This window comes from Meleagris gallopavo, chromosome 6, assembly GCF_905368555.1.
Source record: "Meleagris gallopavo chromosome 6, MGAL_WU_HG_1.1, whole genome shotgun sequence".
Taxonomy (NCBI): Eukaryota; Metazoa; Chordata; class Aves; order Galliformes; family Phasianidae; genus Meleagris; species Meleagris gallopavo.
The window spans coordinates 50146045-50173595 of NC_139409.1; the positions used below are offsets into that span (position 1 = coordinate 50146045).

General features: G+C 42.9%; 1 protein-coding gene across 7 annotated transcripts in view; it reads right to left on the reverse strand.

Moving 5' to 3' along the window:
- GLI3 (GLI family zinc finger 3) overlaps positions 1 to 27551 on the reverse strand; it is a 208288-nt gene that overhangs the window by 125439 nt on the left and 55298 nt on the right. For 6 of the 7 annotated variants that reach the window (XM_085226712.1, XM_085226709.1, XM_085226708.1 and 3 more), the window contains one exon: positions 18436 to 18678. In XM_085226712.1, the coding sequence (XP_085082838.1) occupies positions 18436 to 18625 (190 nt within the window). In that variant the 5' untranslated portion in view covers positions 18626 to 18678. Of the gene's footprint in view, positions 1 to 18435; positions 18679 to 25695; positions 25845 to 27551 lie in introns of all 7 variants that reach the window. The other variant, XM_085226711.1, reaches the window with a different exon arrangement.

Below are 27551 nucleotides of genomic sequence, written 5' to 3' on the forward strand. Positions count from 1 at the left end.
TAAGGGGCAAGAGAAGAAAAGAAAAACTGCCAAAAGCTGCAGGCCGAGTGTAATAACCAGAAGGTGACAATATACTGCTGATGGTTCAATGACTGCAAAGGGCTGCTCAAGCTGTGCTCAACAAAAACTCGGTAACAGCCAAAGAGGGAAGAGAAAAAAAGGCTAGATGTTTGGTTTTACCTTCTGTCAAATATTGTTAAATATGAACTACTTGAAAAATAAAATAAAATAGAATGAAAGAACGCAATCATGCTTTGTGCAGGTGGTACCAAGATCCCTGTCTGGGACAAAACCATTCCCATGCAAACCTTACAGAGAATTAATCCTCAAGGACCACCGTAATGAGACCTTAAAAGGCTGAACAACAGCAGCCTATGGCTGAGGAAGCAGTAGCCTGCTCCCAGAAGTCTTCTCTAGCAGAGTTACATCAAAGCAAACTGGGACCAGATAGCAGGATTCTGCAGGAATCCCTTATCTTAGCGCTAGCGAATGCTTCTCCTCTGATTGTCTTGAACTGCCACCTGTCCCAGGCATCTTTGAAGGCAACGCTAAGCCTGTGATGGGTCTGACCTCCTCGAGCTGAAATTCTTTTATGTCTTTCTTCATTTTCTGCTCTGTTACATTCTTTCCCTGCAACATACGCTACATGAAACAAAGGGAGTTCTCACTCCTTGACTTACTGTCCCCAGCTATTTGAAAGCAAAAAAACAATGTTAAGGATTATACTCCACCCGCAATATGGAGTAGTCCTCAGGAGACGAGCCTCTTATTTTTGAGAGTTATAACTAGATGGGCTTTACACGAAGGGGCTTTACAATGAGGTTCAGTGTTGCTGGGAGCCAAGATATGAAAGCTGCATATCAGAGATAGCTTAAAAAACAAAAACATTCATAACACAGAAGTATATGAAAAATCACATTACAAAAACGAGCAGGAAAATAATGAGGAAGAAACAAGACTCAGAGAAAACAGATTACTGTAGAGTATGCACACATATATTATGCACAAATATCCTATAACATCACTGTCCAGCACACTGTAACAATGTTCATTTCACTGCAGATGAAAATACAGAGCGGGCCAGTCCAAGTCAAAGAACAGCTCGGCTACCTGAGAGGTACAAAGCACTCACTCAGCTCATACACAGGGAGATGACGTTAACAAGAATGCCACAAGTCAGTGTTTCAGTCTGCAAACTGACACAAAGGCAAGCATGCCTTCCTGGTGGCAGACAATTTCAAGAGGCATCTTACCAGAGCTACAGAGACTAGAAGACACGCGCGGAGTTGTCAGAAGGTTTTACCCGATAGCTACAAGCCATAATTCTTTAAGTCACCAGGGTCCTGAAAAGGCTGGGCAAAGGAGGAATCTTGCTAAAGCTCCCACCCCTCATTTCCCACTCTTGTACTCAATCAGTTCTAAACCGGTTTTGAAGTCTTTTTCTTCTCCTATGTGCACAGCACTGTCAGAAGAACAAGAAGCCAAGTATAACTAGGCTGAACAGGACACTGCCAGCAGCTCCTCCCAGTTCCCTGCACTGCCAACATAAAAGAGTGCCATTAGCTGCAGTTAGGTGAGGCTCATGAAGTATTATGCAGAAGGATGGAAGCATGAAAAAGAAAGCACCTTTTGCTTTTGAAGCTTGATGGGAAACCACAGATGGAGGAATTCAACTAACCATACAAACAGAAAGTCTGCATCAAAACACTGAGCATGATGTTTTTTCTTATAACATGCAGATTAGCAAAGTTTGCAGCAAACAAGGAGCAAATACGTAGGGTCTAAATGTTTATTGTCAAAAGGCATTACATTGAAACCAGAGAGTGGACCACAGCATTTTCTCATTTTCTGGAGCCAAGACCTATTGTCATTGTACATTGCCAAATTAACTTGGCCTAGAGACATGCTGTGCTGCACATTCAGACTGCAAGTAAAGTTCAAGACTTTTTACCATCCATTTGGAGACTTCTTCCACCTACCCCACGCTCCCACTACAGTGTTGTGCTTCAGAACCACAGAGCAGTGTCAGGCTAGCACCAGCCTCTGTAAGGAAATACAGTGGTCATTTCCCAACAGTCAGCTCTTCAGGGAATGGTGCCAGCACCTTGTGTAGCCTTAACAAGCAGTACCCATGTCTACATCATCCTGTAAGGTAGCAGTCTGTGGGCTGCCTTTAAGTAACACAGTAACTTTGCATTTTGCAGCCTTCAAGTACAGCTTCAGCAGCACTTGCACCTCACCCTCCTGGTCCAGCAGGACCCTGCGTGCCCAGGACAGCCTTATGCATTGGCACAACAGTCACACAGGCTGCTTATGAGCAAATCCCAGAGCCAGGGGCTGGCTTGGATACAGAGGAAGGGGTGCTTCAACCTCCCTCCACAGACCTCCCTTTTATAGCGATACACACACAGAACAGTAGCTTCTACGGAAAGTACCACTACAGCAGAACATCTTCAACCTGTCTGATCTAATCTTACAACGTACTGGAGGACAGAAGATACTACTAAATGGAGGACTTGTGTTACTACCTGCGATTTACACAGAAAATAATTATCTTCTTTAAAGAGATATGCCATTTTTCCCACATGAACTGAGAAACACTTCCACAGTCCAATATCTTGGGTTTCATTCAGCTTCTGCTATTTTTTCCATGGGAGCAGACAAATCCAGATTAGGTCTTCAGTCTTTATTCATTGGAACCTTCCTCCAGTTGGCTTTATTTCCCAATAGGCATATTTAAATTTTCTGTACTCAAGTTGACAAATCAAGAAAAACTGAAAAACTGTCAGAGTAAAAATAAGCATAGGCCACGGTCACTGCCAGCCTCAAGCAAATCAGAAGCATTTATGAGTAGGTCATACATCAGCTTTTCCCTAAGTCAAACATTTCAAGCACTGGGCAGCTCAGTGATTAAGCCGGTGATTAAATCTGTATTCCTCTCTCTCTCTTCCAGTGAAAAGAAAAAGAAAATCCACTCCTACTATAGCAGCAATGAATGTTGTTAATGTCTGGCACCAATTTCATTGTTAGAAGTACTCTAGCTCATTTGTGCGAATGGTGCTGATGACAATTCAAGTATCACCCAGTAAGAAACATGGCAAAGGAGCCAACAGCTTGCTATCACTCTACCATGCTGGTCCATCCTGGTAAAGCAAGCAGCCACTGTTTATACATAACATAGGCCTCAATCCAAAAAAGCTTATTCATACAAAATAACCTGATTTCACTTTAACAACAAACTCTACCAAAAGTCAGCATCAAAGCCAGAGGCTTTCAACAGTTGTATCCGCAGACAGGTTGGTGAAAAAAGCAAACAAATCAAATGCAGCACCTTTTTACACTGAAGAGAGCGACATACTGGAATGCAATTTATTTCAACACATCTACCTCATTAGTTATTTGCTTCAACACTTAGTATGGTGTTACACTCAGCTGTTACCATAATCAGCCGTTTATTTCAAAGTATGTCATTTGCCATTACTTTTGGCTTGTTACCGTAAGTTACTTCAACAGGGGACTGCAGATAGACGAATAACAACGTTCAGCTCTTCATTTGAGAAATGGTACACAGATCCTTGGGAATTTGGATTTTAAATTACAACTAGCATGAGGAACAGGTAAAAATTGAAAGGGCAGAATATAAGGCAACTGGGGATTATTACAAAGTTCATTGAAGCCAGCAGCTGTTGATTCATTGAATTCATCAGGTTCTGGATCAGCGCTGTTTGGGAAAAAATGATGGCTCAGGGCAGCACTGAAATGTGAAAGGGAAAAGGGAATGAACAATGGGGGACTCTCTGTTCTACCTTATTCGATGCGAAACAGGAGACATGCATAATTTAAATTTGAAAGCAATTCCATTACCTGGTGTCATGGTTTCATGATTTTTCATTATCGGTATTCCACATCATAACATCATGCAATGTACTGGGGGTTTGACTGCTGATGCTCAAGTTCCGGGTGCCTGTCCAGCGGAGAAGAGCAGCTACGTTTCCCCAGGGGGCTTTGCGGTCAGCGAGGAGATATAACTCCCGGCAAGGTCACCTGATGCTCTCTTCTCTGCCTGCGCTGCTTCGCTTGCGCTTCTCTGCCTGCGCTGCTTCGCTTGCGCTTCTCTGCCTGCGCTTCTCGCCTGCGCTTCTCTGCCTGCGCTTCTCATCTCAGCGTTGTGGTAAGGCCGATCCACCATCAATTTCACATTCTCTCTCCTTATAAAATTCTGTTGATACCATATTTAGTAAATTACTTTGTTTTACCTCAGATTGTTGCCACTGTTTTCAATTATTTCGGGGTCCCTTATTTTCTTTTTTTTTCCGGGGGCGCGGATCCGCGGATCCCTCCGCCCTTCTAGTCACGGAACCGGGCCGAACCAGCCCGTAAACCGTTGACATTCTTGGTGGAGAATGCGGGCAACAGTTGCTTTTTAGCTTTTTGAACAAATCTCTCTCTCCGCTCTCAGACAGCTTCATTGGGAAAGTTTATCTGTTTCACCAGTACTGTCTGAAAGCGTGACCTTGAAAAGTCCAGGCGGACGGCCAATACTCTAGGATATTTGTAAACTTTGAGCCTTGCTATCTTGTTTCTGTAAAAGAAAAAAAAAAAAAAAAAAGAGAAAAAATGCTTTCTCTACTGAAACTGCCTTTTAAGGGGCTGCATGCCACTGTCTCTTCTTTCTTAATGCTAAAAACATACTGGGCCTTAATTAAGTTCACCACTTTGCTCTATGGAGCAATAGGTATATATAGCCAATTGAAAACATGGATGGAAATAACTATGTGGCATCTGCATATTATGTGGCATACCATTCCAGAGGGAGCTGCTAATTTTACAGGGTTGGGGATTTTTAAGCAGGTTTCCAGCCTCTCCTTTGAATTCTTTATGCGGATTTTCAATGCTCACCTGATCACGTTATTAATCTCTGTGAATGTACTGCTCACCATTTCACTTATTATTAGTATTTATTATATTTTGAGGAAGTCTGCCCCAAAACCAGTAAATACTGAGTGGCAGGGAATGTGGAGAGGCCTGGGTGAGACTTTAGAGAGATGGAAATCTTCGGTGTCATGGAACTTTACTCCAGAACACCTGAAAGACCCTGAAAATTTAAACAGATATTTGAGACAGGAATGTCGCGGCTCAGGAAGATCTGAGGAGGCCCAAATTATTTGGGGCCTGGCTAATGCTTACCGGGCCTTATTCAATACTATCCTGGAGAGGGAGAGAGTTTGTGAAATTGAAAAGGAGAGTCTCAGGGAAACAGTGCAAAATGAGCGAGAGAGTCTCCTGGTCGAGAGAAACAGCCTCCAATCTGAGAGAGATGCCCTCCGAATTGAGAGAGACTCCCTGCAATCCAAACTCAACAGTCTTCAATCTCAACAAGACACCCTCCAATCTGAGCTAGATACTCTCATAATCGAACGAGACAGGCTCCGAGCTGAACTGGAGGATGAGAGCATTGGAACTGACCAACCTGATCAACTACAAGAAGCACCACAATTGATGTCACTTGCCCCTGTAAGAGGACGGAAAATGAAACGAATCTCGACTCAGTTAGAAGAGAAGAAAGAAGAGGAGAGAGGTCCAGAGGAGTGGCTCCAAGATCCACAAGAAGCACCCCTAAGTCCAGGGGAGGGGCCCTCAGTAAGACCACGGTCACCGGCGCCAATGAGGGCAACAAGAAGTCCCGAAAGAGTAAGAGGTGAGCAAGATATCGTTACTATTGTTGATCGATCTCTGAAAATGAATGAAATTCGAAGTCTGAGAAAAGACTTTTCACGTCACCCAAATGAGCCTATTGCCACTTGGTTACTTCGATGTTGGGACAATGGGGCCAACAGTGTGTGGCTGGATAGTAGAGAAGCTCGCCAACTGGGTGGCATTGCCAGGGACTCAGCCATTGACAGAGGTATTAGTACATGCCAGAACCAGGCCTTTACCCTCTGGAAGCGGATGTTGTTAGCTGTAAAAGAAAGATACCCCTTCAAAGATGATCTGATGCCTGAGAAAAAGAAATGGGCTGATATGGAAGAAGGCATCTGTTATTTAAGAGAATATGCTGTGGTGGAAATGCTACATAGCCCCGATTTCATTCCTGACGAGCCAGACCAAGAGCATGATCCCGAGAGAGTCAGGTGTACACCAAACATGTGGCGTACATTCACAAAGACCGCACCAGAAAGGTACGCCAGCACATTTGCAGCAATGTATGGCAGAGGGGAAAGAAGACCCCTTATAAGTGAATTGGTTAATAAACTTCAAGACTTTGAGTTACATTTAAGCCCTCTGCGAGCTTGTGTTTCAGCCATTACAAAGGTAGCTGAAAAGCTGGACAGAATGGAAAACAAACAAGAAGATATAATAGACAAACTATCAACTGTGCCTGAAGCTGATAAATCCATGGAGGTAACGGATACATCAAATGGGGACCAGAATTCCCAAAACAGCCTATTGGAGGGGCTCATCAACTTGATTTCCTCCCAGCCGGTGGCATCTAATGTCTCAGCCATCAAAAGAAGACGTTCTCCTGCTCGAGCAAGTGACAACAGTAAGACCACATCACGTTTTGCCTTGTGGCATTACCTACGTGACCACGGAGAAGATATGAAGGAGTGGCATAAACAACCTACTCCTGTACTTCAAGCACGGGTAAGAGAGTTACAAGACAAATCAACCACCAAGGTGAACTTCTCCAAAAAGGTGATTGCTCCAGTTGCTGCAGACAATGAAGGTAACAAATAGAGGGGCCCTGCCCCCAGCCAGGGGGGGGAAAGGGATAATAGAGTTTATTGGACTGTGTGGATTAGATGGCCTGGCACATCAGAATCACGAAAATATAAGGCCCTGGTGGATACTGGTGCACAGTGCACTCTAATGCCCTCGAGTCACCAAGGGACAAAATCAATTTATATTCATGGGGTGACTGGAGGTTCCCAAGAGCTGACTATGTTGGAGGCCGAAATCAGCCTCACTGGTAAAGACTGGCAAAAGCACCCTATTGTGACTGGCCCAGGGGCTCCATGCATACTTGGTATTGATTACCTCAGAAGGGGATATTTTAAGGATCCCAAAGGGTATCGATGGGCCTTTGGAATAGCTGCTGTAGACACAGAAGGTGTTAAGCAGTTGTCTATTTTGCCTGGCCTGTCAGAAGATCCATCTGCCGTGGGGTTGCTACGAGTGAAAGAGCAACAAGTACCGATTGCTACAAAAACGGTGCACAGACGGCAGTACCGCACCAACAGGGATTCCTTGCTCCCCATTCAGAAGCTGATTCACCAACTAGAGAATCAGGGAGTGATTAGCAAGACTCACTCACCTTTTAACAGCCCCATATGGCCAGTGCGTAAAGCCAGTGGAGAATGGAGGCTGACGGTGGACTACCGTGGCCTGAATGAAGTCACACCCCCATTGAGTGCTGCTGTGCCAGATATGTTAGAACTCCAATATGAATTGGAGTCAAAGGCAGCCAAATGGTACGCCACCATTGATATTGCTAACGCCTTTTTCTCCATTCCTTTGACCAAAGAATCTAGGCCACAGTTTGCTTTCACCTGGAGGGGCATTCAGTATACCTGGAATCGTTTGCCCCAGGGGTGGAAACATAGCCCAACCATTTGCCATGGATTGATCCAAGCTGCACTGGAACAGGGAGGTGCTCCTGAGCACTTACAGTATATTGATGACATCATCGTGTGGGGCAACACAGCAAAGGAAGTTTTTGAGAAAGGAGAGCAAATAATCCAGATCCTTCTGCGTGCTGGTTTCGCTATTAAGCGAAGCAAAGTGAAAGGGCCTGCCCAGGAAATTCAGTTCCTAGGTATAAAGTGGCAAGATGGCCGTCGTCACATCCCAACAGATGTGATCAACAAAATCAGTGCCATGTCTCCACCCACTAATAAGAAAGAGACACAATCGTTCCTGGGTGTAGTGGGTTTTTGGAGAATGCATGTTCCAAACTACAGCCTCATTGTAAGCCCCCTTTATCAGGTGACACGGAAGAAGAATGATTTTATGTGGGGTCCTGAGCAGCAGCAGGCTTTTGAGCAGATTAAACAAGAGATAGCCCGTGCCGTGGCCCTGGGGCCAGTACGGATGGAACAGGATGCGAAGAACATCCTCTACACTGCTGCTGGAGAGAAAGGTCCCACTTGGAGTTTGTGGCAAAGAGCCTCAGGAGAGACCCGAGGCCGACCCCTGGGATTCTGGAGTCGGGCGTACAGAGGGTCTGAAGAGTGCTACACTCCAACTGAGAAGGAGATCTTAGCCGCGTATGAGGGGGTTCGGGCTGCTTCCGAAGTAATCGGTACAGAAACACAGCTCCTTCTGGCACCTCGACTGCCAGTGCTGAACTGGATGTTCAAGGGAAAGGGTCCCTCCACCCATCATGCTACTGATGCCACTTGGAGTAAGTGGATTGCGCTGATTACGCAGCGAGCGCGGATGGGGAATCTCAACCGTCCAGGAATCCTAGAGGTGATCATGGACTGGCCTGAAGGCAAAAAGTTTGGAACACCGCCAGCAGAAGAGATATCACGTGCTAAAGAGGCCCCACCATATAATGAACTACCCGAAAATGAGAAGACATATGCCCTATTCACAGATGGATCGTGTTGTATTGTGGGGAAACACCGCAGATGGAAAGCCGCTGTGTGGAGCCCCACACGACAAGTTGCAGAGGCCACTGAAGGAAAAGGAGAATCGAGCCAATTTGCAGAGGTAAAGGCTGTCCAACTGGCCTTGGATGTTGCTGAACGGGAGAGGTGGCCAATGCTTTATGTTTACACTGACTCGTGGATGGTGGCAAATGCTCTATGGGGGTGGTTACAGCAGTGGGAGCAAAACAACTGGCAAAGAAAGGGTAAACCTATTTGGGCTGCTGACCTGTGGAAAGATATTGCTGCCCGAATAAAGAATATGGTTATAAAGGTGCGTCACGTAGATGCCCATGTGCCCAAGAATAGGGCTACTGAAGAGCAGCAAAATAACCATCAGGTAGACAGAGCTGCCAGAATTGAGGTGGCCCAAATAGATCTGGACTGGCAGAACAAGGGTGAATTATTTCTAGCCCGATGGGCCCATGAGACCTCAGGCCATCAAGGGAGAGATGCGACATATAAGTGGGCTAGAGACCGAGGGGTGGATTTAACTATGGATGCTATTGCGCAAATCATTCATGACTGTGACACGTGTGCCACAATTAAACAAGCCAAGAGAATGAAACCTCTCTGGGAGGAAGGGCGATGGCAAAAGTACAAATATGGGGAGGCATGGCAGGTTGATTATATCACCTTGCCACGATCTCGTAATGGTAAGCGTTATGTGCTCACCATGGTGGAGGCAACAACTGGGTGGCTTGAAACCTATGCAGTACCCCACGCTACCGCCCGAAATACCATACTAGGTCTTGAGACACAAGTCCTGTGGCGACATGGTACCCCAGAAAGAATTGAGTCAGATAATGGGACTCATTTTAAAAATTCTCTTGTAGGTACCTGGGCTAAAGGTCATGGTATTGAGTGGATTTACCATATTCCCTACCATGCACCGGCCTCAGGTAAGATTGAACGATACAATGGGTTGTTAAAAACTATGCTGAAAGCAATGGGAGGCGGTACATTTAAGCACTGGGAGAAGCATTTGGCAGAAGCCACCTGGTTAGTCAATACCAGAGGATCTATCAATCGTGGTGGTCCAACCCAGTCCAGCTCCCTACATACCGTAGAGGGAGATAAAGTCCCTGTTGTACATGTAAAGAATATGTTGGGAAAGGCAGTTTGGGTTATTCCAGCCTCTGAGAAGGACAAACCTCTTCGTGGAACTGTTTTTGCCCAGGGACCTGGGTCCACTTGGTGGGTGATGCAGGAAAACGGGGATGTTCAATGTGTACCGCAAGGGAACTTGATGTTGAGGGAGTACAGTCAGTAATTCCTAGTGCGTGTGTTTATATTTTGTTTGTCTATATTAAGCATGATGTAGTGATGTGGAATAAGGGGTGGAATGTCATGGTTTCATGATTTTTCATTATCGGTATTCCACATCATAACATCATGCAATGTACTGGGGGTTTGACTGCTGATGCTCAAGTTCCGGGTGCCTGTCCAGCGGAGAAGAGCAGCTACGTTTCCCCAGGGGGCTTTGCGGTCAGCGAGGAGATATAACTCCCGGCAAGGTCACCTGATGCTCTCTTCTCTGCCTGCGCTGCTTCGCTTGCGCTTCTCTGCCTGCGCTGCTTCGCTTGCGCTTCTCTGCCTGCGCTTCTCGCCTGCGCTTCTCTGCCTGCGCTTCTCATCTCAGCGTTGTGGTAAGGCCGATCCACCATCAATTTCACATTCTCTCTCCTTATAAAATTCTGTTGATACCATATTTAGTAAATTACTTTGTTTTACCTCAGATTGTTGCCACTGTTTTCAATTATTTCGGGGTCCCTTATTTTCTTTTTTTTTCCGGGGGCGCGGATCCGCGGATCCCTCCGCCCTTCTAGTCACGGAACCGGGCCGAACCAGCCCGTAAACCGTTGACACCTGGGGAGTTGTGTTGAACTCCAACAAATCAGGAAGACAAATTCTGAAAGACACTCTTCTGTTTTTTTTATGAAACGACTACTCATTTTTAAAAGAAAGTATGAAGATGGTGTACAAACCTGTACATACACAGACACCTCCATGCCAGTACAGTTTTTTTCTGCTGCTGCAAACAATACCACCATCATACATGCCGACAACCACACCTCATTACAGCAGCTGTATTTTAAAACGCAGCTACAAATACCCCAATACCCAGTGCAGAACTGGTTTCCCACACTGGTGATTGATGCCTTGGCTGTAAGTTATACCACCACAAATGAAAAAAGTTAACCAGGAGGTTGATGCCACGCCCGTGACAGGGGTGTTGGAACTTGATCCTTAAAGGACCACACAGTCCTTTAAAATCTCCCTGGTCAAGTCGGTGCTGTGGAAAGAGCAGGCCTACGGTGCCCCAATACTCATCACAGGGCACACAGCCACACACTTGGGCTCTTCCTCAAACCCAAAGGCAGCAGCGCAGAAGGAGGTACAGAACCTGACTGCACCATAACAGAGGAGCACCCTGCAGATCCCAACTATCACACAGTTTAACTGTTGACACTGATTTCTTCACAAGAACTGAGAGATGGTAACAGAGACGGGAATAAAAGAGAACTAACTTAAACGTTTATTTTCTACATTTGGACACAGTTTGAAGTGCTCAGTAACACCACTTACGAGTATTCAGCTGCCTAAACACAAATACATAGTGCCACCTGAGACGCCTATTGAATCTGACACCTTCACAAAGAGTTAACCAATATGACACAGGATGCAGTAGAGACTGCTGCCTTTCCATGCTGGCAGATAGACCAATTAGGATCCTTCCAGATATGAAAATGGCACTTGAAACCTCTCTTTAGGGAACTGAATTCCCTCTAAGGCACTGTCCAGATGAAAAGCACCAATGTAAGTGAACCATCTCACCAGCAGTACTACACTACAGAGTTAAAGAAGTATGTGGCTCATACTCATCAGCTCAGGAAAATCTGCTTCAGTTCCCAATGGAAGTCATGATCACTCAGCCAGCCAGCAGTCTTCATCACAAGGTTCATCACCTTCACCATGATCACCAACAGCTGAAGCATTTCCTGTGCTCTGCTACAAGGACTTGACTTGTTGCAGACATAAAGCTCCTTATCAATAAAGGCAAGGCAATGTGACACCAAAAGCTGCATGAGGTTGAGTTCTGGCTAAAGTTTTTTAAGGCATTAAGCAGTCAAGTCCAAAAGGCTACTCCTTCAAACCATATGTCCTTGGCCAAGAAATGCTTGCAAAGAGAAGTACCTCAGAACAAGGTGACTGACAAACAGGAACCTCAGGTATTAAGGATGCTCCAAAAATCTTGCAAAAGATGATGCTTATCTTCCTTTGACCATTAGTTTTCTACATACCCAACATACTTTGCTAATCCCTAGCATTACTCATCATTAACAATAACACAAAGAAGATCACCGCTAACCAAGAAAAAGAGAAAACTCATGATATTGCCTGTTGCCATAACAGAAATGAGCACAACAGTTGTGTGTCAGGACCTGGTTTTTGTTTTTTTCTTCAGAGAACTGAGTGATGGCAAATACCACAACTCTCTCACACTAGTGAATCTCTGAAGAGGAAACTGCCAAATTTCTTCAGCTCAGTTTCCGGGCTTCTAGAAATGATTTTTTGTGTTTGTTTTTTTTTCCTCACTGTTCAGTTGCTGATACGTAGAGGATACCACATAGGGAAATTGGATCAGTCCCAGCCCATTACAGACCCTGTGACAAGGCTCTTAAAGACAGGAACGCCCACTTATCAAGGGACACAGCAACTTTTAAGAAGCTTTTCATTCTCTCCTGATTTAGGGATAGCTGATCCGCCTTGAGGCTAAAGAGATGGATTACATTATTTCTTGGCTGTTTTTCAGAGTTTCTAGCTGTGACCCTACAGCTCTGAGCAATGCACTTTGTCTCTTTCCATGAAGACAGTATACAACAAATACACACTCTAAGGCATCAAAAATGCCTTACGTGACAAACAAAATCAAATCTGTGGAAGAAATAAGTATTTTTGCGTTTGTTATTAGAAAAAAAAAACTTCACCTTACAGGCACTTAAATAACCCAGTAAAAGAGATTAAGAGAACCAATCTGCTTTTGTGAAGGCCCCACCATAGTAGAACCCAGCAGGTAAATTCTCTTAAGTTGCTATAGAAGAATGACTTTTTTTTTCCCCTCCCCAAAGGCTGAATCTAAGGAGATTTTAAAAATTAAGTCCAACAGACTTAGCGTAAGGGATCAAAGAAATACCTTATACTACCCTTTGCCCAAACAGGATCACCTTTGTATAAATCATCCCTTGTAGCTTGATACTAACTGTAATGACAAGGAAAAAATGGCAAATACATATCTTTGTATACTAATCTAAACTTGAAATTAAAGCAAATCAAAAAGCCAAAAAAGAAATCACCTTTCAATTTCTCAACTACATTACATTACAAGGCCTTTCAGAAAGCAGCATTTCTGCAGCCTCACGCTGAGGAGAGAGAAAATCAGGAAGAAAAAAGGACGTTTTTATGTGCCGCTTCTAGCTGCAACTCTTACAGTGCAATTGCTACTTCCAAATGACAGGAGCAAGCAGGGGTAGCTCTGCCAGGATTCTAAAGAGCTCCTGCTTCTTCCACAGAAGGACTCTGGAAATACAGGCAGGGAGCAGAATTTCCCAATCATGGCCAGAGAGGTTTGGGAAGCATCTTGTACAACAGCTCTCCATTTATATGCAGCTGTTAATCTCAAGAGATCTGCTGCTCCTTCCAACATTTCAGACTGAAGGTGCCTCTGACCCTACTCTCGGTTTTCAGAGCAATAATGTTTTTCTGTTGGAAGCTGCTAAAATACACTATTAAATTTTAGATTTTTTTTTTCCAAAAAAACATTTTGCAAACATACCGATTATTTTCTTTAAGCTCAACCTTTCAGCTGCTCAGCTGACATTCACTTTTGAATTAGTGGCTTTTTTCCTATGAGTTTTATGAGATGCTTTAAATTCTGACTTTTTTCCAACTACCCCTGCTTAACAACACCTACAATCCACTCCATAAATCACTGTCAGAGGACAGTTGTGTTAATAAAGCGCTTACGCCCCTCCTCTGCAAACTGCAGCAGAAAGGGTTGAAGAAGTAGGACCCAGACTCTTAAAGGTATTTAAGAGGCCAAACTCGCTTTGAAATTGAAGAGCACCTAAATGTCTTTAAAGACTTTCGCCTTAAATCTCTGCCAGGATTCCTCACTGACACTCACCTCCCGCTCTCCAGCAGAGCTGGGGGAGAAGCCCTCCGTAAGGAGTCGACCCTGGCCCCCACGAACTCATGATGCTGGGAAGCTAGATGTGTGTTCAGCAAAGTGCCTGTCATGAGACTAACCTAAAGGCTCTCAGGTTCCCCCTCTGGAGCCCCAAAACACTCCAGGGATGGGATAGAGGAGGTCACAGGCTCTCCCCTCTACAAAGCAAACGGGAATCCCTTCCATGAGCCCATCAGCTGGAGGCTACTTGGACTGATCTCATTATTCAACGTGCTACACGTTGCTGGTCATCGGAGTTCAAGCTACACTGCCATAAAAAGTCACTGCTTTGTTACTGCATTTTAAAGCAGTGTTTCCAGTTACCATTTGCAGAAGCAGAATCTAATTTCCCTTTTTATTCTTCCTCCTTTTCTATGGGGAGATTAAGGAAGGGGAATTCTTGTCAATAGAAATTAAAACAGTAAATGAACAAGTGCACCTAGTGAACTAGGCTGTATTTTCCTCGCTTTGGTCTTTCGGTCATGTTGCAAATTGATTTTGAGATGACGCTGTTAACACTGTGTAACCTAACTGGGGCCTCTATAAGGGGCCCGATCGGTTCGAGGTACGAGTCCAGGCACAGTCGGTGGGAACTGAGGGCAATCAATACCTTCGGACGGTTAATCCTACGAAATAAGCAATAAGCAGTCCCACTTCCCCAGACAGATACAGAAGCTTCTAAACTGGAATAAATCCCCGTTAAGAAAAAAAGAAGGAAAAAAAAAAAAAGAAAAAAAGGTGCAGGGCGAGTTCCTGCTTTCAAGCTATGCTCAGCGTAACCTTTGAGATGAAGTATGTACCAGAAAGATTCCTGCCAGGGCCATTTTTGTATATACAGACCTTCAGCTCAGAGCCAACTGAACTGTCACTGCCTTTTACTTAAGATAATTCTTCAGGCTTTACTAATTAGGAACTAACAATTCTTTCAGATGAGCTGTGAAACACAGGGAAGAATACCAGCAGTATGTTTTAAATCAAAGTGTTTACATCAGGAATGATTCATTTTTTCCATGAGGAATGAATTGTGAGACAGGCAGTCTTAACACTGCCATAAATCTGCGTGGGAATTAAAATTGTGGAGAGAATAACAAAAGGAAGTTGCTATCCCTGCCTCAGCCCCACCTCTGGAGACAGAATTTACATTAACAAGGGGCTCAAACCATAATCAGTGTTTGAGAAACACTATTCTTTAAATCTATTTAAGAAACACTGCAAAAATCCATGCTGGAGCTCAGTAAATCTTCTCTGCTCTGTAAAGGAAAGGTGCAACGAAGGGAAACATCAGCATTTTTGTCATCTCCTGTCTAAGCTTTTGAAAAGAAAAAAGTTTAAAAACATATTTTGTGACTAGTGTTTCAGTGATGCTTGAGAAAATCATGACTGCAAAGAAGTCCAAAGTCTGAACCTGTTTTAGGTCCAGATGTGTTTTTCTCTCTGGGAAGACAGAGGTCTCTGGACTGAGAACAAGACCATCCTCTCATCCGTGGTTGCTAAATGGCTGAGGAGCTCTTTGCTGGTGCAAAAGGGCCACTGGCTCTATGGCATGTTTCCTCCCAAGCTGTTCCACTTGAAACACAACAACACTCCCTCCTCGCGCTCTGTAGGAGAGCAAACTCCCCTTCAATGAGGTATTTATTCCACGTGTATGGTAACTATTATTCCCAACATTTACAACATCACTCGTTTTAATTAGGAAAAAAATTATAACAACAAAAAATCCTGCAGTGCACATACACAGAGACACACATATTTACATGTAGAAATTCAAGGCATTCAAGTTGTTTCTAATAACTGCAGCTCCTGGAGCAGACATGCGTTCCACACACAAGTGACTTAAATTCTCTTTCTTTTCTTGTCATAAAAATAGACAGATGTCCTCCTTCAAAAAAAAAATTATTTTCCCTCTTCCTGCGTTAGAGGAAGCCTGCCCACACTTTTAAATACAAAGTGGGTAAATATAGAAGCACAAATTAGCCATCTTGAAAAGTCTGTATTTTCCAACCACAGGGAAACTAAGGAATTACTGTGAGCTTTTACATACCCAACAATGTTGAATTAAAACAGTATTTTCTATCTGTATGCCCAGCAAAACTAGCAAAAAACTAAGGAAGAGAACAATACACTTGCTGGTTCCTCACCTGTTGCTACAGTGGGACTGGGATATCACTACCTTATTCGATCTTGTTCATTTGGACCACTATAAATGTCAGCTTAAATACTGTTACCACTTCAATGAAAGCATGTCTTACATATATAGATGATACAATTACTATGAAAATTTCAGTAAGCCTGCCTGATCCCCTAAAAATCTGACTAGACAATCGTCCCTTTAGCTGTCCTTCTGTATCACATCTACTAAAAGTAAACAGAAGCATGATGGCTATTTATATGACATGAACATCTTGAGGTATTTTACAAATCTGTGAGTAGAACTCCGCAACTCACCACAGCAGCAGTGAAGTAGGTCTGCCTATCTGATATTTTCTGGCTTAGACTTCTGCTTTACGATCTCGTTGTTCATTTAAAATTAACTCATCTCCTGTTTCTCAGTTGTTATAGGCTGGGTAAAATTATGCTGTTCAACTCGGCTTCCAACATCAGTGCTTGTCTAGCAGCTGACACATCCTAACTGGCTAGAGTTATCGGTCACAATATAGACATTTTATCTACATTAAATTGTGGGAACTTTAGTCAGAAGAGGTAAATTTAATAAAAGAAAGCAAAATGAACAAAATCCAAACCAGCCAGGCTCATTCAGACTGGATGGCTCTTTTTCCTCAGTCTGAATCTTGAGCAGTATCGGTAACACTTTGATCCAGATTTAAAGACTGAGTTGGCACCTGGTCAGATGGCCAAAATGGCAATCACTAAATTTAGCATAATGTTTGTTTTTAGGTTGGTTGGGGTGGCAGTTGCACATTTTATCTCTCCCCAGCTATACTGTAGGCATACAGAAGCTATTTGCTTCCCCAGTAGGATTTTCTTTTCCCAAGGGTGATCTGGGGTTTGCATTAACAAATACTGAAAATGGTAAGCCACAGTTGTTGTCTCCAACAGCTTGTATTTGTGTGCTGCTCCTTGCCATCAGTACTTTGCTCTGCACATTCACACTTCTCTGGCAGACAAGTCTGTCACTAGCGTGCTGCTGCATACCTTTCCAGGCAAAATGATGAGAAATTCCCTTCCAGGATTTTAACAAGGCTGTGAAGAGCTAGAGAGGAGAGAGTCCATGAACTGACTGTGTATGTTTGAGAAGAGCTGAAAAGCTTCACTGCAAACTTTTCCCTGAATGCTGTTCTAGAATATAAAGAAAACAAGTATTCATTTTATTCATTTTCTCTTCATCCTTATTAACAATTAAGACTCCCTTTTTTTTTTATTTTATTTTTTTAAGGAGGTCGGTGAGACTTAAGGTTGTGTGAGACATACTTTGATCTGCACCCTGATGAGTGAACATTCCCCTTTGCTGCTAGCCCAACTAATGAAGGGATAAAATTAGCTTTTATCCCTGGCACTTTCTTTAGCAAAAAAACATGCACTAATCAGCTGTCCTCACTAATCAGTTGCCTGGCTAATGACCTTTTGCCTTAAAACACTGAAATTTCTGAATTATGTGGAGGAAAAAAAAGCCAACACAGACTGGCCCCTCTCTGTGGGTCTTAAGCCCATCATCTGGAACTGGAGACTGGAAGGTTAAATGGCAAATGTGTATCCTGACTAGGTGATAAATCTATAATCAAAAGGCACAAGCCTTTACACCTCAAGATGTACTTCATTACCACACAACTAAATGATTTTTCTGGTTTTTTTTTTTTTTTTTTTTTAAACTAGAAGCAGATGAAAAAAATTGCTTAACTCCCTCATATTTTGCCTGTGGAGAAATCCATTCCACATCTGTGTCCAAGTGTTAGTTAATTTCTTACTTTTTTATTAACGTCTGAGCAGGAATTCAGAAGTTGAAGACGTTTACCTTTTTTACCCCATACATCTTAGGGGGATTAGGGAAGAAAATGATAAAACCACCCCATCAGCCCACATGTTCACAAGCAAGTGAATCTCTAAAAACAACAAAACAAAGAACAGTAAAAATCAATTAATTAATAAACAAAACCAGCAGCATTAAACTTTCCAATCCCTCCCCAAATTCTTAAAAAAAAAAAAAAAAAAGAGATCCACATTATTGAAAAAGATTATTTATTAAAAAGATTTTAAGGCCTGTTTCATTTTCCTCCTCTGCTCTCTCTAATGAGGTTTTTTTCTTTGTGTATGACGGGGGTGGAGCAAATGCAGAACTGGATGATTGAGGAGGATTAGCAACAGATGATATATCCTGTGGAAGTTGCTCTGCAGAGGCCTGTGCTAATTTTGAGTTGCCATGCTTCCCAGCTTTTAATTTGAGATAGAAAAAAAAAAAATCACATTTATCTCAACTCACACAGAGAAAGCAATTCTCTCCAAGATGATGCAAGGTGACAAAAAGAATGACGTTAAACTTGACAGCCTAAACAGCCTTCCAACTTCCCTCCCCGAGACAAACTTGAAATAAATACTCACGGTAATGAGGATCCATGTAACCATTTCTGGGGTCCATAGTAAACAATGTCCCACGATAAGGTACAGAAGGTTCAGGAAGGTGCGATATAGATCCATGGATCTCTTTCTTTATTAATGAGGCCCTTTCCTCGCTAGATGTTGAAGGCTCCTCACTGATCTTGCTGAGGCCTTGCCCACCTTGTGGCTGCATTGTGATTGCGTTCCTTCTCTCTCTGTGATAGGTCTGTCCAGGACTTTCATCCTCTGGAAAAAAAATACCAAAGAAGAGAGAGAGAGAACAGAAAGAGAGAGAGAGAGAGAGAGGCGCTTTTAGTCCATTTTTAGCAAATAAAACAAGAAGTTTTCCCTGCCACCAGCAGCGCTAGGGTGCAGGTTGATGACAGCTGGCATGCAGCTATGAGGGATGCTGTGGGGTGCGGGCTGAGCACGCTAGCCGGCAGCTCTTGGTCAGTAGATCATCGTCACTCATGCACTGATGCATTTACCAGCAAGGCTATCAATTCTGCAAGAACAGACAGAGACTTGCTGTTTTCTTGCCTCTGGGACAAGGAAGTTTTGGCTGCCTGACGAGAAGGAAGAAAACAATTTGTCACAAACAGCAGAAGATGAAGCCTGCTAGCCAGGCCTAAATCAAACCTCGCCACCCACTTCCGCTCTGCAGTGCTGCTCCAGTTCCTCAGAACCTTGCTTATGCAGAAGGCTGGAGCCTTAGAGAAAGGCCATTAGTAGGAAAACAAGGCGGGCGATGCTGAAATATGTAAAACTGCCCAAGAGGCAGCACCAGCAGCACAAGACAGGCAGAGTGGGGACAACTGCTCCAGCAGTGTTGCCACAGGTACACGTGGGGTGACTACTCTCTCCCCCTTCCCTTTCTCCCATGTCCAAGCACTTGAATTCTTAACAAACAAGAGGAGAAACAAAAGAGAATGAGGAGAGTGGAACCCAAGGACCAGTTTGGAAAAAACCCTATGCCTACACTGCTTGTGAGCACTTCAGCAAAGAGAAAGCGAATGCTTCTGCAGGCCTTTCCCCCTGCCACGTCTGTCAGGCCAGGGCTCTTCACCCATTCATCGTCAGTGTCCTTCTCTGAACCCCGTCTGCCTGCTGTGGAGGGGCCAAAAGGCCTGATGATTGCTCCACCAGCCTGCCTTGCCATACAGCCAGGCATTTAGCCAAGCCTGGGCTCCTCCACGAGCGGCAATTCCTGCAGATCACATGCAGCCTTCAAAACCACACCGAGGGGCTCTGCTATTGTGTTATTAAAATACAGAGGCGCTTCTCTAAACAAGTGCATAATTGTGTGCTGGATTCTGGCAGATGTCTATGCTCCAGTTACAGCCTTGCTCAATAAAACACCTTGCACATGTGGGCATATACCAATACGTCTTGAAAAAGTACCAATAAATACAGACAGTTTCAGAAGTTGTTCAAAAGTATATGAGGAGCCCCAGAAGACTAAATATTGGGTGCAGAAAAGGTAACTGCAAAGGAAATGAAAGTACTCTTAGGAAATTAAAGCAGCTCAGGTAAACTTATTCTACAACTCACAGGCAAAATAGAGTCATTTATGACAGTGTCAAGAATTCACTTCAGCTGTGAGGGGTCAGAATTGCTAACGTCAGAGCCACATTTTTACTTACAACTTGCCCTGCTGCATTCATTCAAATAGCAAAAGCATCAGCAACCAATTGATCGTGACTACTCATACCAGTTCGACACTAGAGTAATTCTGCCTTCACGTATGTTACATTACAAAAAAGCTACACGTGTATTAAATACCCAGAGTTCAATTTTGGGCATTATGCCCCAACTAGCTACACCACTACTTTTAATGCAGAGCTTTCCAGACACTTCCCTGCCCCCTCTCCTCCAAAATGATCACAACAAAACCCAACAATGCAATCTATTGAGTGCTTAATTATTTTTCTATCTTCAAGTATTACAGCAAGCAGGGGCTGCTGACTTATCAGCATCTTCCAGGGACTGAATTCTTTAAACAGCCAACAGTAATTCTCCATCCAGAGCGCTTCTACGATTGGGGCTGAGGAGAAAGAGTTAATAGAAACAGACAACAACACTGTACAGTTTAAACCCTTTGCCCTTTTCTACTTTTTATTAATATGCACAGGCACTGGTCCCTGCTCTAGATTAGCATGGTTTAAGGTTTCCACGTTTTACACCAAAGCTGTTTTCAGTTAGAGAACTGCAAAAGGGAATCTAAAACTTTATAACTTATATGAAGTTTTTTAGAAAACAGCTTGTATAACTGAAAAAATAAAAAATAAATCACCCTAACTGAAGTTATATTTTCCATCACATTTCTCCCTAGCTGGAATCTTTTATGTTAAATTTCAACCTAGAGTGAACTTCCACTGATGAGATGTAAACTCTTGTGAAAATAGGGGATTATACTCTATTTGAAATCTTGACAGACCCTTAAGCGTAGCAAGCTAACCTGTGCTACCACGGTATGGAAGCCAGTGAGCTTGAAGTGATTTGTGTGGCTGTATAATCGATCTGAGGATCAGAGAGGATTTCAGTTCTTTTACTCTTCCATATAAAGATAATATTTGTTAAAACTGCCATCCTGGAATACAAGAACCCAATGCCTGTCTACAGGCTTCAGTTTTATTCTTTTCTTCTCCAAACATGCATGTGTCATCAATCAAGGCACTGGGGACTGGTATGGAACATTTTTTTTAAAATTCTGGAATGAAATTCAAAGCCTATTTTCAGTAACTTTGAAACTCAGGGAAAAATGTGTTTCGCTTTAAAAAGCTTTCCTTTTTTTTTTAGGAAGGAATAATGGGAAGGAAACAAAAGAAAATCAGTATTTTTTCCTCTGTATCAACCATCTTTACCTCATCATTAAATTAATGCTGCTTGCTGTTAGAAGTCAAACACTCTTGTACACTGCCTACCATATAAAATTTCATCTAGACTTTTTTTTTTAAAAAAAAAAAAAAAAGCAAACATGGTGGCATTCTGGCAATAATACACAACAGACTGACATTTTAGCATCTACTACCCACTCCAACCGCAGTTTCTTTTGATAGGGGGCAGATGAGGGGCTTGACAGTACCCGCACTCCACAATACAAATAGCTGGGAGGTTTAGAAGAGCCTCCTGCACACTGAGGGGGAAACTTCTCCTGCAGTCATTCTGCCGAGTCTCTCAACAGCAGTAAAGCCACTTCAGTGAGCCAAAAGGCAAAAGCAGTCTAATCTTGTTCTGTTTCAGCTGAATTACTTGATAAAGTTTGAGAGTGAGCGCAGACAAGCTGTGCCGGGCCAAATTATTGACAGAAACATGCTGTCCACCATGGCAACAAGTGGAGCTCTATAGCAAAAACGTAAGCAAACAGCCCACTGCTCCGGCAGCATCTGCCAAAGTCTTCTTACAGATAAATGCACGGCAACTGTTACTGCTCTTCTCAAGTTTTAAAAGTGGTTTGGTTTAGGGTCAAAAGAAACATCTGATGTACTGAAACTTGCAGAAATAAATTACAGTCAAGGGGACCAATTCTCCCTCACCTCCACCTGTTTACCACCAGTGGTACTCCACCAACTTCAGCACAGTTCACCCTGTCTGCTGCAGGTTTAAGAGGAAGACTTAAGGAAAAAAAGCAAAAGAACAAAAAAGAGTAATCAGGCTTCCAAAGCAATCTGTGTAAGACTCTCTTTCTTCATGTATGCCCCATTCTGTCTTAACAAGCTAGGCGCCAGAGACACGTGTTACCAGCACCTAGCCTGGAACAATCGCATTCATTCAGAATTCTCCCATGCACTGCTATGGCGATCAGAAGTGGTTTTTATTAGAAGTGTTTAGCAACTAGGCGCACCTCATTCTAACTAACAAGCATTTTCATAGAACTCACACAGGACAGTATGCCTGAACAAACACGCTTCTAGTTGGTCAGCGAATTTAAAATCAAATTAAAAATCAAGGCACATGGAAATCAAAGACAAGAATCCACTGAACTTTCTTCTCCCGCTAACTTTCGTTTCCTTGTTTAATCATATTTCCACAGACATCAAGACACAAAGTCAAAGCTGCTTCTCTTAAATCTTTTAGAGCCATCAACTTAAAAAAAGTTGAAATCTATTGATAGAGGATGCTAAAAATCACTCCCACTGCACTTCAGAGATACCCCCGTTCAGACGAGATGCAGCAGTTCAGCTAAATCCATTTATGCATTAAGTTTCCTCTCCATATTTCTGCCCGCAACTCATAGGTAATATTATGGTCACACAGGCGAGCTGCCAACACGCTGCACCTGGGTGAGAGAAGAGACAACGTACTTACAACGCAGTCCAAAAGACCCTGGCTTACACGCTCTCCAAGCTCTTCTCTTGCCCAAAATTCTCTGGCTACAGGCTGTGGACATTCCTCCCTCTCCTTTTCTCCCTCCTCATCTCCCTCCCTCTCTCTCAGAGGCAGTGCTTCTCTCATTAGAGGAATTAAAAGTGGTTGGTGCCATGCTAAATTTAACAAGCTCATTAGTATTCTTCCTGTGTGCTTCCTAGTGAACTCTCCCTATTCAAGCAGCTCTCTGTAGCTGAGGGGTCAGGCGGCTAATCATTAAATCAAACTAATGTCACCCTATCACAATCGGCCTAAGAGAAGGAGGGTTTATTATTTCAGTTTATGCTAAATAAACGGTTTTACAAATGGTCTCCAAGCAAGGTCAACAGCAGCTTCAATTACAAGACAAACTTAACAAGAGTTGCTATAAACCAAGTGCTCCATATTGACCTAAGCACAAGCTCTGCTCCGCATATTGCCACTAGCAGGATTGTACAGGAATGCATATTGTAAAATAAAGGAGAGGGTAATCTTTTCTTTGCCAGAATTTGTGACTGCACAGAGACTGCTCATTCACCTCTCCCCAACCAGCTTGCTGCTCAGCTCAATTCACCCCACACAAAGGCTGAAGACCAGACCTCAATGGACAGAGTGAAACATGTTCAAAACTAGGCTCTCTATTGTGACTGAATTTCTTAACATCTTTTCAAAAAGCGGAGAATGCCTTGAGGCTAAAGGAAGAAACAGGCTAATGGTGAATTGGGAATACTGAGCAAATTTCAGAGCCCTTTCCTCCTAGCTTTTGAGGTTGAAAGCAAGCTCTTTCCTTTCAAGTTTCAAAGTCCTTTTTCCTCCCGCAGTGTCACAGAAGGATTTGAAAAGAAGGTAATTGTGCTCACAGTCCCCCTGATCAGAGCTTACGTCCTATTTCTGGTATTTCGGAATACTTCTTGCAATAATGGTGCATATAGCTCAATCCCTTAACCGTCCTGCACTCTGCAATTGCTCATTAAATGAACAATTGCTGGTATAAAATGCCTTTTATGTTCAAGGTCTGGATATAAGATAAGCATTCTAGTACTCTAAATTTGGTTTACTAAGGAAACTCTCCATCATTAAATTACAAAACTGAAGTCAGAATATCACTCTTTCCCAGAAAAGCAGCATTTTAGCTTGTTGTGAACCAGAATGAGGGGGAGGAAGGATGTAAAAAAAAAAAAAAAAAAAAAAAAAAATTGACTACTTAGATTCTTAATAGAATAGGTATCTAATAAGCAAGCAATTTCCCTCACTTTTAAGGTCTACGTTTTTGCAACCTGGCATTTTTTTCCTTGGAACAGAGCAATTGCCAGGCTCATCAAGACAGGGGTATCTGATGCTTCTTGCATACATCTACTGATCACTACTCTCTGGTCATTTTACCAGTAAAGCAGGAAAAAATGCATCAGTAGGACTGTGCCTGCCTTTAAAAACAGTGTGTGTTATAACCAAAGTCTTGTTTTGAGTGGTACAGCAGCTTCAGTTGAACACTCTTCATCCCAACTTTGTCGCTTTCCTGCATTTGGAACAGCTGCACATGAAGTACACACTGTGGAAAGGCTACCACAGATACAAAGCACAATGCTTATAGTCAGTTTTAAAAATAAGAGTCCAACCATTTGAGGGGCTACAAAATGTGTTAGATAACAAGTTACGCTACTTAATTTCTTTGCAATGCTTATGCATACCTTAAACAAGACTTTTGTGCTTATAAATAGCATACATTATCTGAGCTCACCACTGAAAATGTATAGATTTATATTCCCATTCGTAATGGATTTTCAGCTTAGTTATTTTCACATTACCATATGTATAGTATTTTCCAGAAACTGATTAGTGACCTTTGAAATAGAAATATACAGCTCTTTTCCCTGATTTTTAGTTTGTTTCAAGAAACCTGTTATATTCTTTTTTTTTTTTCTTTGTCATCTTTAACTTTCACTGGAAGAAAAAGGATTTATCAGCAAGACAAAGTAGAACAACCTATGGACTCAGTGCTGAAAATACTGCCAGAATACTCCATCCCGTTATTTTATACAAATGATATGTATATTCACTCTAGGTCTAGATACAGTACAATTTAATTCACTCCTTTTCTGAAAGTAGAGAGGAAGCCAGAACACAACACATCAATACAGTTCTTATGACTTTTGAAAGAGAACAGGATCCTGCGCTCCTCTGGGTCAGCAGCAGAGCTTCCACTGACCTGAAACAGACAAGACGCAGGCCTGTGCAGAACTCAGGCTGCTTCACCACCACCTCAGCCATGCTTTGCTACCAGCTGAACCATGACTCGCAGTCTTTTCTGCTGTGCACACAGCTCCCAAGACTGCTGGAGAACTGCTAAAGGCATGAAACAGCTTACAACATAGGTAAATTTTTTCAGGCACCTGGATGGGAGAGATGTCTGTTAGCTTTGATATGTCTTTAGCCCAATTCCATAATAGTCCAGGTGAATTTACACTGCTTGTTGACATCCAAGTCCTCTCAAATACAGTCAAGTGCTTCAAGTTAAGCAGATAAATATGCAACTATATAAAATAAAACCTTCCTTCATTTTACACAAGCAAATACTTATTGGGTTTAACTGGGAGTCTGTTTCTACAACGCCAGCATCAGATTTGTAGGCAAATGCCAAAAATCTTCTTTAAGCTGAAAGATCCTACTTCAGGAACAGCCAGCTACCCATACACAAAGGCAGAGTACTCTGCAGAGACCTCCTTGCCAGGACTCTCACTCTCAAAATGCAAACAAAGACATAAGGGCTCAACTGCCTTGTCCCAATCCTGCATCATGCTGACCAAGGCAATATTTTGTTCGGCAAAGTATTTTGCAGAACATGAAGGAAAAAAAAGAAAAAAGAAAAAGAAAAAAAAAAAAAAAAAAGGAGAAACTGGTGTGAGCAAAGTTACTGACCTGATACTCGAGCCATCCCACTGACTTCAATGACCCTGGACCAAGAAGTGCAGTTGTTTGCTGTAAACCAGACTCCTGCAGTATCCTGGCAATATGTGCCCAGAGCTGCTCAGGTGAGTAGCCAGACTGTCAGGATGAGAAGCCTGAACCTGCAAAACACGGAGTCCCAGCCTCAAGCCTCTGGGTTGCAAGCTCCAGTGGAGCTCCTACCTACTCAGCAGCCTGCAGGGTGATGCTCCAAAGAAATGAGAGCCTCATTTCTGAAAAAAAAAAACCTGTCTCCTAGTCTATTTCCACATGGGCTTTAAAATAACAAACAATTTAAATCAAAGCAGCTGAAAGCCATTTTCTCCCTCCCCAAGTTCAGTGCTACGTGTTTCTCCCATTACAGACAGTGGATTATTGCAGTGATACTTAACACCACTCACAAGCACAGCCCCCAGTGCTCTGGTTTAGGTGTGAGTGACGACATTGGCTGCTGTGGAAGAAACACTAAACCTCATACCCAGGTATTGAGCAGGTGGTGAAGCTTACCTTCATGGTGTCTACAAGGCCAAATCCTGCTTGCTTTACTCACATCATAATCCTACAGGTTCGGAAAAACTCCTCATGCAAGTAGAGCAAGCGGGATCCACATCCAGCATCGGAACTGCCCTATCTGGTGGGGGGTTGAGTGTTCTGTGAGCAGAAAACACCTCGGAGATGTTTATTAACACAGGTAAAAACGGTATCATTAGGTTGATGAGAAAGGGACTCCTAGTAGTAGTGCTTTCTGCAGTTCCAGTAGACGAGAAAAAAGAAAGCCTTAATGAAGAAGACATTTGAAGGTAGAATTAATTGGCAAAATTAACAAGTGGCTGTATCGTTTCTCCTTTTAAATCTGCAGGACCAGAAGGCACATAGAATCATTTCCCCTTCTTGGTAGAATAGATTCTGATTTTGCTACTTAAAAACTGAGAAATTCGCATGAGAGAAAAAGACCCCTTGCAAAAACGACTTTTTCATTTCCCCTTCTATAACATGTTCCACTGTATAAAATTTGCCTGCAAGTTACTGTGTGACAGCCCCAAATTAAACTGTTCACTCCAATTCTGCAGATCATGGCTAAAATCAAGCTTAACACTTCCAGAATATCTCTGGGATTATCACTTCTCTCCAACATCCAGGCTCTTCAAAGATCCAGGAGTCTCAAATATAGTGGAAAAACGACTGCTGACATCAGGATCTGACTATTGGCAACCATTTCTCATCAGGGAAAAGCTCCTCAGCCTCTTGCAAGACACTCCAAAGAATCCTGATTTGAAAGCATTATGAAGTTTCTTCCATTAGCCAGTTATTAGATTGTTAGTCACTGCTTACTTTGAGCAGCTAATTAGTTACATCAAAGGCGCTACAATAAATTCCCAGAAGGGTTTTAGGGGGAAAAATGTATTTCTCAACCATCTAATAGCGCGTTTATGCCTATCTAAGGGTAACTGGCTCATTGCACTCGTAGACATGAGGGACACATTCTGTGGTGCTGTCACTTTCTACCAAGCCAGCAGCAACACCAGGCCTCAAAGCTGTTTTACAAGGGCATTTGTAGGCTGATGAAAACTACATCAGCCATGCTTAGAAGCCACAAAAAGAAAAAAAGAAAAACAGAAAGAGGGACAGAAGAGTTATAACCTCTTAGGTGCATCATCCCCAACTTTAAAACACACAGACCACGTACCTTGGCCTCAACAGAATAAGAAAAGTTATGGCCATTAATGTTTTGTATACAAATAGAGCTGGTGTTAATTTCCTCTTTTTTTTCTCCAGTGGGTTCAAACTGCTAAATGCAGTCATTAGCCAGTCACTAAGCTGTAACAATG